Source organism: Chenopodium album, chromosome 10 (assembly GCF_948465745.1).
Source record: "Chenopodium album chromosome 10, dcCheAlbu1.1, whole genome shotgun sequence".
NCBI classification, from domain to species: Eukaryota; Viridiplantae; Streptophyta; class Magnoliopsida; order Caryophyllales; family Amaranthaceae; genus Chenopodium; species Chenopodium album.
Window position 1 is genome coordinate 21886297 of NC_137843.1, and position 17786 is coordinate 21904082.

Below are 17786 nucleotides of genomic sequence, written 5' to 3' on the forward strand. Positions count from 1 at the left end.
AATATATCATAAATGGATTTATTTTGGTGTAGTCTTTAACACGAATATTATGATACAAAAAGTATAGATTTTTAATATAATAATTGTTGAAAGTTATAATTTTTTTTTAAATAGGGTTACCATTTAATTTGAGAGAGATTGATTGGTTGATTAAGAGGGTCATAATTTAATTTGTAAATAATTTGATTGAAAATAAAACTCTAAACCAACACTTTTAGCCTAAAAATTTATTTAAATTTTTGTGGAAATTAAACTCTAAACTAACTTTATTATCTTACAAAATCTATCTAAATCTATCCAATATTTTTATCCTACGTGTCATACTAATAATAAATTATTGCCTACGTGCCGCGACACTTGGCGAAAAATTAAAACGTCAAGTGTCGCTATCTCATATATATTAGTTATATGATATGATATTAAATTTTAAGAAGGTATTGGATGTAGACTGTCGTACGCAAATTATGCGTACGGCAGGCTTGGCTGATATGTTTCACTTGTTGCCTAATATGTTTCATTTGTTGGCTGAAATGTTTTTTTTTTAATGTTTAATATGTTTCTTTAGTTGGCTGATATATCTTTAATTTGTTGGCTGATATGTGTATTTTAATTATTGGCTTATATGTTTTATTTTGTTGGCTTTATGTATTTTATTTTGTTGGCTTACTTGTTTTTCTGCTGATTTCATCCTTTTGTTGGCTAATATGTTTCATTTGTTGGTTGATATATTCCTTCTGTTGGTTAATATGTATCTTTTGTTGGATAATATGTTCCTTTTATTGGTTAATATATATGTTTCATTTGTTGGCTTCCTTGTGTAGACTGATTTGTTATTATTAATGTCTAATATGTCCCTAGTGTTGTTGATTGATACCAGACATCAATTGGCTAATATGTTCATTTTAATGGCTAATATGCATCATTTGTTGGCTAATATGATTAACAACATACAATACATTTTTATTTCCTTGTCTCTCATCTTTCCCCCCTCTTCTTCTCTTTCTTTCTCTTTGTTTCAAATGAGAATGGGGTTTCTCATTAACAACAAACAAATAAAATCTTCACGCCACCATCATAACCAACGTCGTATTCGCAATACACTCCACCAGCCACTTGCAGCCCCAGCTCAATTTGCCACCAGCTCCCTATCTCCTTCAATGCTCCCTTGCTCCAATTCAAACACCAACCCCATCTTACCAGTCGCAGCTCACCTGCACCGCAACTCCACCACCAATCACCTCCACATCCAGCCACCACAACATCAGCCCTTGCACACCTACCTCTCTCCAACAACAACAATCAACATCATTGAATCCCAACCACTACCAATCTCCAATTTAGCCCTAATCATGCCCACCACCAAACCGCAACTCCACTACTCCTTCAATCACTACATCCCACACTAACAACCTCCATTCCACCGCAGCACATTTCGGCCACCATCCCTTCACAATTTCGCAAACAATTGCAACCAACAACAGCAGAGGAGCAGAGGAGAGAGAAAGAGAAGGGAAGAGAATAATACCCCCCCTTTGGATTAATTATGATTGTTTTATGCAATTGATGTGAATTTTTGATTTTGATTTATTTTGATCTGGTAAAAAGGAGAAGCAAAGGAGAGAGAAAGAAAAGAGAAGAGAAGTAGAGAGAAAGGGAAGGGAAGAAGAGGAGTGCCACACAAACAATTGGGTGCGACTTGCCGCATCCAATAGTTTGTGTTAGTCTGTTAGATTTTTTAGCTTTCACACATCAATTACGCATACATCACGTTCATATAGAGTAGGTTTTTTTTTTTAATTTTTTTTTTTTTTGAAATAGTACGGCTACTCCGTAATCCAAACCCGAATTTAAACCCAAATCCAAACCCGACCGAAGGAAAGAAAACATTAGCCAACAAGTAGCATCAATTTACGGCACGGCATTGGTGGAATTACTCGCACAAGCACAACAATAGGAGAGAGGAAAGAGTAATAATTTTGGTTTAGACAACGAAGAGGAATATGCTGGAGACTCCTCTTCCGAAGATTCTCACTCCCACGCGCATCTCCTCTCCTGTGATCCGCATCTAGTCTACAATTTAACCACCATTTTTTTCCATTTTTTTATTTTAATCATCATAACTTTAATTTTCATTTAATCAACTTTACTTCTTCATTCTAGCTTCTTCCCAAGTTTCTGGGGCTCTGGATTTACCCTTCTATACTCAGGTATTATTTCTCTTTCTTGATTTTGTTTGATTAATTAGCATTTCATTTTAGAGTACAATTACTTTTGAACTGGGTTGATCTTATTTTCTTCTTACTAACCTCTAATTTGTTATGGGTGCTTGAATTTATTGTGGTTCTTCATTTTTATGATTACATAATAATTATGTGAATTTTTGTTATGATTGATGAATTATAACAAAAGGGTATTTTTAGATGATATAGTAGTAGTGAATTACTCGTAGTAATTTAGTTTGTTATTACAGTTGGCTTTGATTAATCACTTCTTTGATGACAATTATTTAAGCTTGGCTCCAAAATGAGAAAGCAAATGAACGAATGTATCTTATGTAGATGGAAATTATTGTTATTTAAAGGTGTCTTATATATTCGAAAGTTATTTAATCTGAAAAAGATTGACTGTTAGCTTGAATTTTGTAATTAAGGTAGTTTAAAATGGGATATGATTGTCAATATTACTGTTTGAAGGTTTGAGATTGGTTTCTAATCTGTAATTAAGTTAATTTTGACTTGTCTGATTTACCCTGGAATACTAAAATCTGGTATATTTCTTTAGCAATTAAATTGTCACCCTCTCCCCATTGATTAGACTAAGTAGGAATATGATTCGAATGCGGCCTGAAATAATTGTTGATAAAGTATTTTCAATAGTATTTTGTGAAGTGTAAAATTCAAATATAATATTGACAACTAGGAGACAAATTAAAGCCCAATGTAAAGCACGTTTTATGTTAACAACATTATAGTTTATAATTTATCACCCTCTAAGGTGAAAGTTGCACGCTATTAAATATAATAGTTATTGGTATCTCTTTGACTCTTATGGTCGTCGAAGGCATATGTTTCAGCTATATTTGAAAGGGAATTGTTGTGGAAAAACATGTCTTACAATTACATCATGATCAAACACTTGTCATATACTTTATATTCTTCTTGCATGTTAACTTATTTTAAATGATGAACTGATGTTTCCTCAATGTGTTATTAACAGAAAATCCAGTTTGAAGCTCTGCCTCGCGGCTGGCAACGTAAGTTTCCTGCAGCAACAATTCTTTTGACTGCTACCTGCAAGTTATTGTGGGTGGGCAGTTCATATTTATAATTAAATGGAGATGGTTCCCCAGAGTGCATTGAATTCAAGTAGAGCATTAGAGGGTGTGCATGGAGTGCAGGTGGTGCCACATGCTCCATTTGTTGTTGAAGAGGTCACTAAACTCGGGGACCAAAGGCCAACTTGTAAAGATTCAAATACAAGAATTAGTCGACATGTATTGATGCAGTAGGTGAAAAAAAAAAAAAAAAAAAAAAAAACTTTTTTTCCTAAGTTATATTTTCAATAAATTATCATATTTGCTTCGCCTATTGATTTCATCTGAATGATAGCATCTTGGGAAGCTTGACCAGTTGGTCATAAATTTTCCAACAACTTGAACCAATGTTAATAACCTAATTGCTTGTTTGGACATCAACAGACGCGTGCAGGAGCAAATAGCCATCCGTTTAAGACCTGTCCATTGCTGCCATACCGGTATTTTGGATTCTGATTATTGCATTTATTTGCTAGATTAGATTGCAATGTATAATGTTGAAGGCCGCTGGGGATATTCATGGCTATCCTATTTACCTGTAGGTGATCAAAATATTGCTGAAACAGTTGCTAATGTTGTAACATCCCTTCCATTTATTGCTCTTGGAGCCAATGCACCTAGGTAATTCCTTTCTCTTCTTTCCACGGTATCTTTTGTCTGAAACCTTGTGGCTGTGCCTTATCCTGTTTGTATATTGTGGTGCAGGAAAAGTTTCAATTCCAAGCTCTATGCTAATTCTCTGATTGGAGTTGGAGTTGCCTCTAGCATGTATCATTGTTCCAGGGGCAGGATTAGGAAGTTCTTGAGATGGGTTGATTATACCATGATAGCAACTACAACTGTGGTAAGATTGATGTGAATTACCTGCTGATTCCAATTATCTGCACTTGCCTTTACTTTACTAAGAGGCCAGATACTATCAGTGTGAACATAAGATGGTGGTCTTAGAATGAGATAGGTGGGTAGATGAAAATGCTCTTTTACGTAAAATAATTACACTGAAAGGAAAATACATTGTATTAGATTCCATGTTGCCATTATTTTGGGATTGGGGGAGTACTGGTTGTTGATATCATCAAATGGATTGTGAGCATCAGAAGTACTGGACTAAGCATCAGCAAGCAGAATTCTGATGTCTACATAAAGCAATTTTGTCTGGTAGAAATTGAACTTCCAATCTACCTCTGTTTCCTATGATAACCAGAACCATGTTCAAATGGGGTATTTGAGTTTCACTTCCCAAGTACGTCTCTATGTCTCATCGTGCTTAAAATATAGAAACTTTAAATTCAGCTAATGCATGTTAATTTACTGTTTAGGAGGTTGCGGTAAAAAAATTTAAGTTGAAACATCATCCACATATCTTTTGGCCGAAGTAAGCAATCATGATTCATGAGAGTTATATTATTTACCATGCACTTCCTTAATTTCTTTTCAGTTGACATGTTTTAACTTTTGGTACTATTCATATACAACTACGTTAATTTGACTTCTTTTGTGATTTAATGTTAAAGAAAAAACATATTCATGTAGGTTCTTGTTAGATCTGTATCAAATTATTATAATTTTTTTGTATACGTAATTGAAAGTATTTACATTTAAAGTATGCGTTGGAAAAGGTGCCTAAAGGTAATGTGTTAACTATAATGAAACAGAGGAAGTAATATGATAAAAACTAGTACTTACAAAGTTTTGCAATTGTTTCAATTCCTCTTTAGTGGAAATTTGAAAAGTATAAACATTCCGAAAAATTAGCTTGTGGCTAAATCAATGTCAGGCATGATGAAGCTTGATCATTGAGTAACATATTGTAATGAACTGGATAACTAAGGATAAAATTAAATGAACATTTGCAATAAAATCTGGAAATTACATAATGTTAAAGGATAGTTTTTGAGGGATTTTATTATCACACATCTACACTCTAAAGCAAATAAGAAACTCAAAATATTTTTTCTGCTCTCTCTATCTAATCTCCTCTATATATATAGACCCACTGATTCCCTTCCCCCCCCCCCCCCCCCCCCTCTCTCCTTTCTAGTTGATTCGTTTTATTTCTATCTCAAGCTAACCCATTAACAGAATAACTACATCATTTTTTAATGTAACCCTTCTCTATACTCAATTTCTAACACATATAAACCTAGAGAGCGGAAGAGTTTGCAGTTAACAGTTTGACTTGTATTGTTCATGCTAAGTTGGTACCTTCTTGTTTGGTTAAAAATGTCCAGTCTATGAATTTTCTTGGGATGATTTGCTAGGCCAGGATCTTTAAATCATCTTAGGCAGGTACTAGGCAGTGGTGGATGTTGGAACAAAGTCAGAGCTTTCACAAAACTATCACAAATGCAAAAGAGGAAAAAAAAAAGGAAGCTGTGATGAGTGCCTTTTTTTATGCAAGTTAAATCTAACAGAATTGCCAAACTGTAATTACTAGCTTTCTCAGTTCCTATCAGACTGTTTGCTTCTGTATGTATGTTCATTATAACCTGACACACTCAAATTGTGAAAGAATATCTCTTCTATGAAGCAGGTTAAGCTATCAATTGTGATGCATTTTGATGCTCTTAATACATATGAAACTATTTTACTACTGCTAGTGGCCAGAGGCCAAAGGGTTATCACTCTTGTCAAGCTAGATTTCCTTATAACAGCCAAGAAGAATTATTACCCACCATTTGACAAACATGTTGACAATCATCAGCTATAAATATGATTTCTAGTTGTGCAACAGTGTGATTGTTGTAGTATTCTTGTTGTCCACAATCCATATTCCTAATGGTTGGAGAATTCTTGTAGTGTCTTTCGAGAGCACTTAGGAGTGAACATCCTAAACTTCTGATGGCTGCTTCTGCTGTGTGTCTACCATTCCAACCACTTATGGTTTCACTTGTTCATACTGGTTTGATGGAGGTAGTTTCCCACTTTGATATCTCTGCTAAATTTGTTTGGATGAATTTGGATTCCTATGCTTTAGGGACTTATAACATCATATTAGGCTAATTATGAAGAAAAAAAATAGTTGTTTCATAATATAAGGGACTAGTAGGGGAATGAACTGAACTTATTAGAGCTGAATTGAACTGAACGAAGTGAACTGAAATGAATATTTTATAAGAGAAGGAAATTAGGAGCTGAATTGAACTGAACTTATTAGAGCCGAGCCGAGCCGAACCGAACCGAACCGAACTTATTAGAGTTGAGCTGAGCTGAACTGAAAATAATCGTATGAGAACAGGCCCGTATTTTCAAGTTAGACTTTTGACCATGAATTATTCTCCACCATGAATTATTCTCGTATGACATAATATTGCTTGATTATCAATATGTTCGAGAAATCAGTAATCAAAATATGCACATGGATTCTTTATATTATAAAAAGACTGGATCAATAGGTAACCTCTGTTTTTCGAAAAAGTTCTTAGCAAGAGCAAGGTAGAAAACAATCTTGACTTTCCTACTATTTTATTTCTTGACTTCATGCAAATATTTGTGTTGTATTAAGGGTAGCTGCCTTTTTTATTTCTAAATTGTTATATTTAATAGATTTTTAAAATAAATTTAATTTTATTTTTTATTTTTTATTTTTTTCCTTTTTTGCTGTTGTACTGAAGTTGAGTTTCTCTGTTTCCAGGTAGCATTTGCCCAAAGGGCAATCAAAGATCCAGAATTAAAAATGGCACACAATGTCCACAAGGCATGTTCACTGTTGGGTGGTGTGTTATTTGTTGCTGATGATGTTTTCCCAGAAACTCCGTACCTTCATGCGGCTTGGCATCTTGCTGCAGCTGTTGGAGTTGGCACCTGCAACAGGCTTCTTGAGTAAAATGGGCTTTGGCTTATCTATTGGTAAATTATAGAGGGTAAAAAGAAAACTAGGATTATTGTATAAATTTATTGAACTATCCTGAGCAATTGGAGTATCTGAAGTGATTAAGGCTGTTATGTATCACAGCGAATTAGGGGGAACATGTGTATATATTTAAGAATGTAGACTAGTAATTTATCAGAAAGGGGAGTTTTTTCGGACGGAGAGGTGAGAGAGTGGAATGTGGGGTTGATTAAGGTGGAAAGAAAGTAGTGAAATGAGTATGTAACGCAGTAACGGCAACTATTGTTGCCTTAGGAACTCAGTCTTGCATTCTTTGGAACTTGTAAACTGTTATGTTTGTTATGGTACTCAAGAAAATCAATATTTTTTAAAGCATAAGATTGGAACTTCTCATTGAATATATTCCATTATGAAATTGATAGAGGACATTAGATGGGTTTTGTCTGAGCAAGCGTCTCTGTGACTCGACTGAATTGTTATAAGCACTAAAATTTGTGTCATGGCTGCAATCATCCACCATTCCGCATTGCATAAGCACGGAAGTTATGGACTAATGACAGTTATGTACCTCTTTTCGGTATATTTGCCTTTTCCTCCAAAAGACTCTATTTGGCAGTTATGGACTAAAGTGAATAATACTCCGGACATTAACAGTAGAAGAAAAATCCTATGTCGAGCTACAAACTGAGTGTTTTGCTGGATTTGAAGTAAATCTTCTTGTCAAACTTGTAAGGCACATTGTTAATTTCTCCTATATCCAACACTTTGATATTGATTTTATACCATTTATAAGCTGTTTGAATGACGACTTTAAAACAATGAGAAATAAAAATGGATACAGCAAGAGAGTCAATAAGTTGCCATTTAAACGTTGTAGTACATATTCTAACATACATATTCTTTTAAAAAACAGTTTTTTTATAATCAAAATGGTGCAACTCTAACTATGAAGTAAAACTTGCAAATGCGCCAAACAGTCGATAGAACAGGCCAGTGGATGTGTTAGATCAAGAAACATATATGGGCTCTGGCTCCTGCTTTCTTCTGATCCTGCAAGCACGGGAAAGGATGGAATACAATTAAAATCAATATATGGAAACTCAAAACAATTGGACTTTAAAGTTTCTGAACAACCTGTCAGATGGCCATCGCCAACAGCATAGTTATACAAAATAATAACACTACAGATCATTCACATACTGCAACTGACTATCAGGAACCTCAAAATTTTAAACATGCTTCTTAACAAGTCAACATCAACCATTGGTTTCTAATTGTCAGATAAACAAAAAATTGTAATAATCATCGTCCCCTCACCCACCTAAAATGGAAAGCATTCTCTATCTTTCCCAAACTAGCGCCTAAGAGAGGGGGGGGGGGTGGAAAATGGAAATTGCAGCACCAGGGAAAGAAGACACAAATTCGGACTGTTTTAAATAGCTACTATAGAAAATCCTGCAAGCATTCTCTATATTAACGTTGTGTTTGGATTCGTACAGAAATGGAGAAGGAGAAAGAGAAAGTGAGGGATACATCTTTCCCTTGTTTCGATATGACTTGGATAGGGAAAAAAAGAGAATTGGAGGATTTATTTAACTTCCCTGTTTGATAAACTAAGGCCTTTCAGTGTAGTAAAGATTTGGAAAGAAACGGCAAGCTCACTTCTTTCCTCTCCTGACCTCCCTTTCTCTTCTCTCTCCTTCCCTTCTCTCCCCTCCCCTCCATTTCCTTCCAAAAAAGCTATCAAAAATTAGATTCTGCGAAATGTTGCAATACCTAAGCAATTCAAGCATTAATGGTGTATTAACTGTATTTGGATAGGAATAAAAGTCAAACTATAATGAATTTGACTGTATGGCTGGAAAAATAAAACAAGGTGTATTTAAAAGATAATGTTTTATAATGTATCATATACGAAAGAAAATAAAAAAGTACTCCCTCTGTATTTTATTACTTGCTCCATTTCTTCATGCCAGAGTTTTAGGAGAAATAGTAGAAAGTAATAAAATATGAAGAAAAAGAGTTGGTAGAAAAATAAAGTATGATAGTTGGTAGGAGAGAGAATCTAAAAATATTAGGAAAAATTAATAAAAATAATCCCAACTTTTGCTAGTTCGCTCAAAATAATCCCAACTTTAAGTTATTTTTAAATAATCCAAACTTTGGGGGCTATTCGCTTTAAACAATCCCAACCGGTCACTAACCTATTATATTAGGTCATGGGACACGTGGCACCACAATATTGGTTGAAAATTTTAAATAAAAAAAAAACAGCCCACCACGACAACCTCCCTACCACCGCCCACAGGTTGCTGTCGAACCCCTAACCACCGCCAGCCCAAACCATCCCTCCCTCACGCCGGCGTTTCCCTCCTTCCCCCTAAATCACCTAACCTCCACCGCAATAAAAACCGAAACCCTTAAAAAAAACACCGCCCACCACACAAACCACCCAAATTGGCGCTCCCCTTGGAACCCTAGCACTAGGGTTCCGAAGGTGGGGGAACTCCGATTTAGGTGGTTTGTGCGGTGGGCTGTTTTTTTTTTTTAAGGATTTCGGTTTTAGACTTGGGAGGTTTCATGGTGGGGTTTTGGGGGAAAGGGAGCCCGGAAAGGGTGGTGCCGGCGGTAGGGGAGGAGGTCTGTTCTGGCCGGTGGGGGAGGGGATCTAGGCGGCCGGTGGGAGGAGAGACGCTGCCACGCCGGACGTGGGTGGTGGTGGGGTTGTCGTGGGTTGGGTGTTCTCTCTTCTTTTTTAATTTATTTTCAACCATTTACGTGGTGACACGTGGCCGTTAAAAAAAAAATTACCTTTCATACAGGTTACCGGTCACTTGGGACCATTTTGAGCGAATAACCCTCAAAGTTGGGATTGTTTTGAGCGAATCAGTGAAAGTTGAGATTATTTTTATCAATTTTTCCAAAATATTAAAGTATGATAGTTGGGGGTCCACTAGGAGAGAAAAAGTTAATAAAATATTGTAAAAGGTTTCCAAAAAAAAAGAAATGGTGCAAGTAATAAAATACGGCCGCAACAGGAAAGTGGAACAAGTAATAAAATACAAAGGGAGTACTACATAAAAAGGGTGTATAGTAGGTATTACTTCCTCTATTTTTCATAGTTGCAACACACCTTTTTTGGCACGCTGTGCGAGAAAGTGATGGATTAGGCTTTAAAATTTAAGCTATAGCAACTTAACACTATGTTTTTACCGGTGCTAAGATTGTTTCAAATAATTTATCTGTTTACCTAGTCTAATATCTTTGAAGTGCGTGTCAAAGTGGTGTGTTGTAAGTAAATATAGAAATGGAGGAAGCATCTAACAATATTTCCTGTTATATTCTCCAAGGGTAAATTAGAACCTCATCAAACACATTAGGCATAACTGATCATACAGTGAAAAAAGTGAGCAAACATTACAATAGATATTAATAAAATAAAAAGATTCTAGAATGCAGAAATTATCCAGACAACTCACCAATTATCTCCAGCCCACTTGCAACCATCAGTGTCCACCACATGCAAACTATAAGCATGCCTTGAACTCGGTGACTGGTTCTCAAAACTACAGTGGGGCATATCCAAAAATAAGAAAAACACATTGTACACTGAGTGTTTAAAAAGAAGTCATGAGAGTTGACTAACCTCTGATGAATAAGATCACCGTGAATGACTACCAAGGAACCAGCTTTAACTTCAATTGGAACAAAATCATTCTGGTCGTATGATGGAGATGGGCGGTCAAAATGTACCCCTTCGTCATCTCTAATGAATCTTCTCACAAGGCCCTCTGAAAATTTAGTTTAAGAAAATAAAATTATGATCTGCATGGATTTTAGAGTTTAGACCACAGATTATATCAGAAGGTCATGTACTTTTTTGAGAACCAGGGATTGCCCAAAGGCAGCCATTGATCACCGTGGCATCTTCTAGTGCAAGCCACAATCCTGTACATGTTGGTGGGTCTGTATAAAGAAATGAATTATCTTGGTGTGGCACCACTTCTCCACCAATACCTGGTTGCTGAAAATGGAAATCTTACAATCAGCTAATACTTCACTATTAGATACCTAATTCTAGTTTTATCCTTTCTTGCATCAGTACACCCTATAATAAACAAGAGAAGCAGACATTTGGTGCCCTTAACCAAATTTAATTTTCATTTAACCCCTCTTTTGACAGGCATATACTTTGTAGTTTGCACATAAAGAGCATCTTTTAGCTTACTATTTTACAAGGACATTTATCTGACTCAGCTAACCAAGGCTATGCAATATCCAATTACATGATTGATTTTGTTGTTGCTCCCTCCGTGTTATAATAAGTGTTACACTTGCCAAATGCGGCCATGTTTTAATAAGTGTTACACTTCCTTTTTTGGCAAAAAACTACATTTAATATTATATCTCTCTTTCATGGTCCCCACCCAAACTCAAGACTACTTATTATTATTATTATTATTTCTTTCCTCTCATATTCATTACTTTTCAATAAACTATTAACTTCGCTGTCTTTCTTTTACAATTTTTTAATACTCCAACTACCCCACTCACCTCTTATTTTATTTAAATTAATTAAATTGCCTAAAACTATGTGTCGGTCAAAGTATAACACTTATTAAAATACGCAGGGAGTATTAATTATTATGCCTACTAATAACATCTTAAAGAAAGCCTTAGGTATGAAATGGTAACTTCATAAATAGTATTTTCCAAAGAAAATGATATGCATTAGATAAAGGAATGCCCGTAGATCACAAAGAATTTCATCTTTAAGTGAAATTTAACTTTAAAACTTTCTTAATGGAACATAAGATCATGTATAGGTTCTTTTAAACTCACAATTTTGCTTTGACAACTTTTCAGGTCAGTTGTCCTTTCTGGGGAGAAGGATAGAGTTTACCATGGCTCACTAGAAGGCTCAAATTTTTAGGAAGTAAGAGGCAACCTCTCTCTTAAAAAATACATGCATCTATGAAGAATCTGCTATAACAAAAAACTACTAATCTAAATCATCAATACAGGTCTTAGTATCAACTTGCAGGAATAATTTCAAGCAACTGACTCTGTTCTGCCTTTTCTATGTCACGTCTTTGCCTCATTGAGCCAGGGAGTGATCCTGATTCCCAGGGATGCTAGTAGCCCTACTAGCAAGATTATCATAAAAAAAATAACATTCCCTGGCTATATTGGTATAACAGATGTCAATGGAACAACATATGCTTAACTTTTAAATAAAGCATCCACCCTTAGGACTGAGTCGGTTTCTAATTGCAATTTTTTCCACTATTGACTTTATGAGTTGAAATTCTTTATCAGTTTTTGAATGGAAAGACCAGAAAGTGAGAACAACAACATGGGATAAATGCAGCTATACCTTGAAGATGTACATAGACTGAACAACTGCCGGCCTTTTGTAACCTAAACTTGAGAGCAAGCTTGAGAAACTCTTTGAGGAGGAAAACTCTTTGAAAACTGGATCCAGTTCATGTAGAGCTGCAGTGGCAATTTAAAAGGACTTATACAAATGTCAAAATGTATTAATACAAAATCTTTATACAAGGAAAATAAACTGGAACCTTTACAACCATCCTGTTGAAAGAGGTGAGAGGCAGCTACATAGACCAAAAAGAAACAAGAAAAAGATTACCAATAATGTTACCCATATAATAACATACCATGGCCAACTTTATTGATAGAAAGTTCTTTAGGCTGCTTTAGTTTGCCGTCCTCATCAAATGCTTTCTCTAAATAAAACCCGAGCATCAAAATCAGGACATAGAAGTCAATAATGTTTTTGAAAGCAATATGGAACATGTATATCTATAAAAATTGGCCTCTTGAGGAAAACAATACAAGACAGAAGCATCTTATTCGTGAAAAGTGAAAACACATCTATCTCACACCTAAATAGAATCTATTTTAAGATATTCATCTCTGTTATAAATAAGTATTCCCTCCGTTTTTAAATATTTGCTCCATTTTCCTTTTCCGGCCGTTTTTAAATACTTGCTCAATTTCCTTATTTGGAAAGTATTTACAATATTTAATTAATTTCACTTATCAAGTGGACCCAACAATATTGAATTCATTTCTCTCTCCTTCAATTCTCTCCACTACTTTTGGTTTTTTTACAATTTTTTATTCTTCTACCAACCCCTCTACCTCCATATTTTATTACTTTCTCCAATTTCTCCTAAAACTCCGCGCAAGTATTAGAAAGTTTCAGTTACCCTTCTTTCACCAAAAATAGCAGGACCTTATTATTTATTTTATTTCCCCTTCTTATCTATTTTCTTCTACCCCTCACGCCCCTCCCCTTCCCCAAAACTCCCTTTCATTTGCAGAGGGGGGGGGGGGGGGGAGTAAATTTGTTATGGCAATAATGCTGATATGACAACCAATGTGACACCGGTAGAAACAAACAATTTTCGCACCTTTTAAATATTAGCAACGTGGACATGATATTTATAATCTCATGCAAATATTCTGAGCATGATCAATAATCCGAACAAAGAACTGAAACAATAAGCCTTTTTGAACCATGATGCAACCACCTTCAAGCAATCAAACTTCCCATCAAATAGATAAATGTAGATAGTGGACTTGTTTGGTAAATGGCTTTTCATTGGATTTTTGATTGGCTTTTTCATTTGGTTAAACATCCAAATTTGTGTTCGGTAAATGGCTTTATCAGCCAACTTTTCAGCTGGCTTTTAAGCCAAAATGAAAAAGCTACTTGAAGTAGCTTTTCGCTTTTGGCTTTTGGTTTTTGGCTACCTAATTTACTAATAACACCCAACATCCAATTCTACCAAACATGTTTTTAGACTAATAAAAAATCAAACAGCCAACAAAAAAGCCAATACAAACATCCAGTCAAACCAACCAATCAAACCAGCCGACAGCCACTAACAGCCAGTGCCAAACAAGGCCAGTAAAATCTGCAATCAGCAACTGTCCACTCAAGCAAACTTTGATCCAACAAATTCAATCAACTATGATCAAATATCCATTTAAAATAATCAAGGGACTGCATGACAATATAATTCAGACCTCATGGAAATTACGTTATTCATACAAACAACAACGAAAATACGTTTCAAAATACTAAGATACTCATTGTTAATGCCACCAAATGAGTTTAACACCCATGATCCTATACTGTCTAACTGTCTTGCTTGTTAATTTACTGTATAAACAAAGTTTTAAACAAAGCACGGAAACTTTAGAGATAAATCAGAAAGCCAATAGCAGCAATTTACTGCGTAATTAGTAATCTCTCATCTACGTAATTAAAGGGGTATTATGGAATGAAAAGAATCAATTAAAGGGGTATCATGTATTATACTCTGTAGAAATTAATCTTGTGTAAGTTATCGTGCACAATAATTACTACTATTCATTAATAGAGCAATATGATCAATTAACATCTTTCAACAAATTATATACGAAATTCAAGTAATTCTTGAATCAACAAATAATCTCATAGAATATAATCAATGCAAGTAAACTCAATACCTTCAAAGAAGAATGAAATCTTCTCAGCGCTATCGAAAAAGTAATTATCTTTGGCATGACTCTGATCAACAAACATACAATGACAACAATCAAATCAAAATATTCAAACAAAAGAGTGAATTTGATTAAAATAACTCAAATTAAAAAATGGGTTGAGCAGAACAAACATGATCTTTAGTAGAAAAGATAATAGAAGAACAGGAATCAAAATCATGAAGTAATTGTTCCATTCTGGTCCTCATTGACTTAATTTCATCTGGGTTTGCAAATGAATCCAATACCAAATATCCTGCAAAAATTGAAATTGAAATTGAATTAAAGAAGGTGAGAAGAGAGATGAAGAGATGAAGAAGTGGTGAATTGGGTGACCTTGAGAGTTGAAAAAATCAAGCTGAATAGGGTTTAAACTGCCGGGAATTGCCATCTTTCAATTCGGCAACTTTGGGTTTGAAATCTGAATTCTAGCAAAGTTACATGCAGGAGATTGGAGAAAGAGAAAATCCTATTTCATCACCGTTATGAAGGTTACTGAGTTAATCCAATAGTTAGACGCTACACTCGTAATCACCGTACACTCAATAATTTTTTATTTTTATTTTATTTTATATATATATATATATTTTTTTTCTTTTTTGGTGTTCAATCCGGTTCACCCTTTAGGCTAATCCGGATTCGTGGATCAATTCTGGGTGGTTAGATTTCAGTCCCCTCCCGATTGTTGTTGCGGAAGATCGAACACGGATCCTCCCTACTAAGTGTACTCCCAATCACCACTATACCAACAACCAATTAGTCCCGTACACTCAATAATTTAACACTACACGACCACTTCCAAATCATAAAATGTTTAAAAAAAACAAGTATCAATATCAAAGATAGGTTGGCTACATGTATCAATAAATCAAGATTTTAATCTTAAAAATAAGTTGACTACGGGTTTGTTCACTTCAGCTTAATTTTAGTTCAGCTTCAATCAGTTCAATTCAGCTCCAATCAGTTCAATTCAGTTCAGTTCAGTTCGACTCCTAATTTCCTTCTCTTATAAAATATTCATTTCAGCTCAGTTCATTTCAGTTCAGTTCAGCTCCAATCAGTTCAGTTCTGTTCAGTTCAGCTCATTTCAATAAATGTGAACAAGCCCTATGTGACTAAAAAAAAATTACTAACTAATTAGTGCTTAACTTTCTTTAAAAAGAAAACAACCACCATCCCCACCACCAAAATCTTAACCTTTAGAGTAAACACAATGGTTGACCATAACCATTGTGGTTATAGGTTAATTTATTAATTTCTCCATCTTTCACCTCACCTATAACCACTCTTATATCCATTTAATAACCAATGTCTCCCAATAGTTAACCACAACTTTTTGGTTATACATTTTCTATTTTCTACTTTTACCCAACCCCACCATACAATCTCTCTCTTAAATCTTATCATATATAACTAATGCATTTGGTAATAATCAATCAAACTAATAATTATTATTAGCATACATTAATTAAATAAAATGACTTATGTTTAAAATTAATGCATTATATTATTTAATTAGTAAATAATTAGTCGTTAATTAAGAAATACACAATAATTGCAACTTTACTAAATTCGATAATAATAAAAATAATACATATTCTATCAAATGACAACAATCTTTAAAAGATAACACCGTGATTGAGTACAAATACAATAATTTAATGTTATGATTATACAACTATTAACGCAAATTATTTTGCCTACTATTAACACCGAATTTGAGCCACATATGTTCAAGGAAGTCTTTTTTCAAGGCTTTATGCATCTCTATTATTTTGGGGTTATGATTAGTTATGAGATTTTATGGGTTTTTTTTTTCTATTAGATTTTGGAATATTCATCTCTACACAATTTGATATAAAGAGAGTAATATTCACTAAAAAAAAAAAAATTGTTTCAAAATACCTCAATATTAGGCTCATTTTATAGAGAAAAATGAAATAGAGCCGTTAGTGTTTTTTTTTTTTTTAGAATTGTATTTTAAAAATTATGGCCATTACAAAAATTACAACGGTTATAAATTCAGAGCAAATCTCAGCCATTGATCAAAGAAATAGGTGTCACAATCTCAAGAAGCCATGTCATTATGGGTGACTATCAAAAGCAATAAATTATTACATGACCAAGCTTCAATAACCAGTTATTCTACTAACCAGGTTATTGAAAATTTCCCCCAAAAATTTCTCTCTCTTCATTAATTTATTATTATTCTACTTTCTCTCTACCAACCTCAATGGTTGATGGTTGTGTATACTCTTAGGGCCTACCTGGTATAAGGGTAATGGGCTTTAAAAATTAAGGGGGTAATTATTATGGGCCTAAGCCACATGCATGGGTATACCCCATTGTAGGTAGGGATACCTACACCCCCCCCTCCTTACCCACCTCCCAACTTGTACTTTTTGTTATAAATAAAAAAAAAAAGAAAAAAAAATACACTCATCATCGCCATTGTTTTTCTTTAAAAAGCTTCATCTTATTATTTCTCTCTCCAAAAACTTTTATCATTTTCATTTTCTCTCTCCAAAAACTTTCATCCTTTATTTTCTCTGTCTAAAAATATCCATGTTTTCCCTCATAAGAGTTTCATCATCATATATTCAAGTCACCCCTTGTCGGAGTTTCATCGTCGACGCAAATTGATTGACGAGGTACTATTTTCTCTCTCCTTTTCCAGTTCAACAATTAGGTATAATTGTTAATTGTTGATTTTATATATTTACCCTAATTTTTTCCCTAATTTAATTATCAAATCATAGAGAAGGAAATATTAAAATATTGGTTGAATCATAAACCATATGAAAACGTTTAATATACTTTAGTATTTTCCAATAGATCTAAAAAAATAGGTAGGAGTTTGTGATTCCACTATTTTTGGGGATAGACTTTGGATTATATTAGTTTTGTGCTGAATTTATTAGATTATCATTGTTGGACAAAAAAATTTGAAAACAATAATGCATGTACATTTGCTGTAATTTTCTGGATTAATTAATCTATTTCGTATAATTGCTAAGAATTTTCCTTTTTAATAAAATGATAGTTGTTCATTCTCGTTTTGATAGGTGTTCATTCTCATTTTAATAG

General features: G+C 34.2%; 2 protein-coding genes across 4 annotated transcripts; one reads left to right on the forward strand and one right to left on the reverse strand.

Annotated features, from left to right (window-relative positions):
* The first annotated feature begins 1080 nt into the window (after window positions 1-1080).
* Window positions 1081-7545, forward strand: LOC145562352 (uncharacterized). Of its 3 annotated transcripts, XM_081622604.1 has the most exons (8): window positions 1097-2207; window positions 3217-3253; window positions 3350-3504; window positions 3698-3753; window positions 3856-3934; window positions 4019-4157; window positions 6113-6226; window positions 6948-7545. In XM_081622604.1, exons 3-8 carry the CDS (start codon window positions 3500-3502, stop codon window positions 7137-7139), a joined length of 585 nt encoding a protein of 194 aa, XP_081478730.1. In that variant the 5' UTR covers window positions 1097-2207; window positions 3217-3253; window positions 3350-3499; the 3' UTR covers window positions 7140-7545. The 3 variants fall into 3 exon arrangements, with proteins under 3 accessions (XP_081478729.1, XP_081478728.1, XP_081478730.1); XM_081622602.1 differs by having other exon boundaries at window positions 1093-2207; window positions 3217-3504; XM_081622603.1 differs by lacking the exon at window positions 6113-6226 and having other exon boundaries at window positions 1081-2207; window positions 3217-3504.
* A 432-nt stretch (window positions 7546-7977) lies between these two features.
* LOC145563791 (phytanoyl-CoA dioxygenase-like) lies at window positions 7978-15195 on the reverse strand. Its single transcript, XM_081624216.1, has 9 exons — window positions 15036-15195; window positions 14834-14955; window positions 14667-14727; window positions 12824-12892; window positions 12523-12641; window positions 11022-11169; window positions 10792-10936; window positions 10625-10711; window positions 7978-8195 (listed from the first exon to the last, which is right to left on the reverse strand). The coding sequence occupies exons 1-9, from the start codon at window positions 15088-15090 to the stop codon at window positions 8153-8155; spliced, it is 849 nt and encodes a 282-aa protein (XP_081480342.1). The 5' UTR covers window positions 15091-15195; the 3' UTR covers window positions 7978-8152.
* Between the last annotated feature and the right edge of the window lie 2591 nt (window positions 15196-17786).

Excerpts from the sequence above, each read along its gene's own strand:
- LOC145562352 (XM_081622602.1), top strand. The coding sequence starts at position 3,332 with ATGGAGATGGTTCCCCAGAGTGCATTGAATTCAAGTAGAGCATTAGAG. Across the intron at positions 3,754-3,855 it reads TGTCCATTGCTGCCATACCG|GTGATCAAAATATTGCTGAA; the intron begins GTATTTTGGATT and ends ATTTACCTGTAG. Across the intron at positions 3,935-4,018 it reads CTTGGAGCCAATGCACCTAG|GAAAAGTTTCAATTCCAAGC; the intron begins GTAATTCCTTTC and ends ATTGTGGTGCAG.
- LOC145563791 (XM_081624216.1), bottom strand. The coding sequence starts at position 15,090 with ATGGCAATTCCCGGCAGTTTAAACCCTATTCAGCTTGATTTTTTCAAC. Across the intron at positions 12,642-12,823 it reads TATCAATAAAGTTGGCCATG|CTCTACATGAACTGGATCCA; the intron begins GTATGTTATTAT and ends TTGCCACTGCAG. Across the intron at positions 11,170-12,522 it reads AGTCTATGTACATCTTCAAG|CAACCAGGTATTGGTGGAGA; the intron begins GTATAGCTGCAT and ends TTCCATTTTCAG.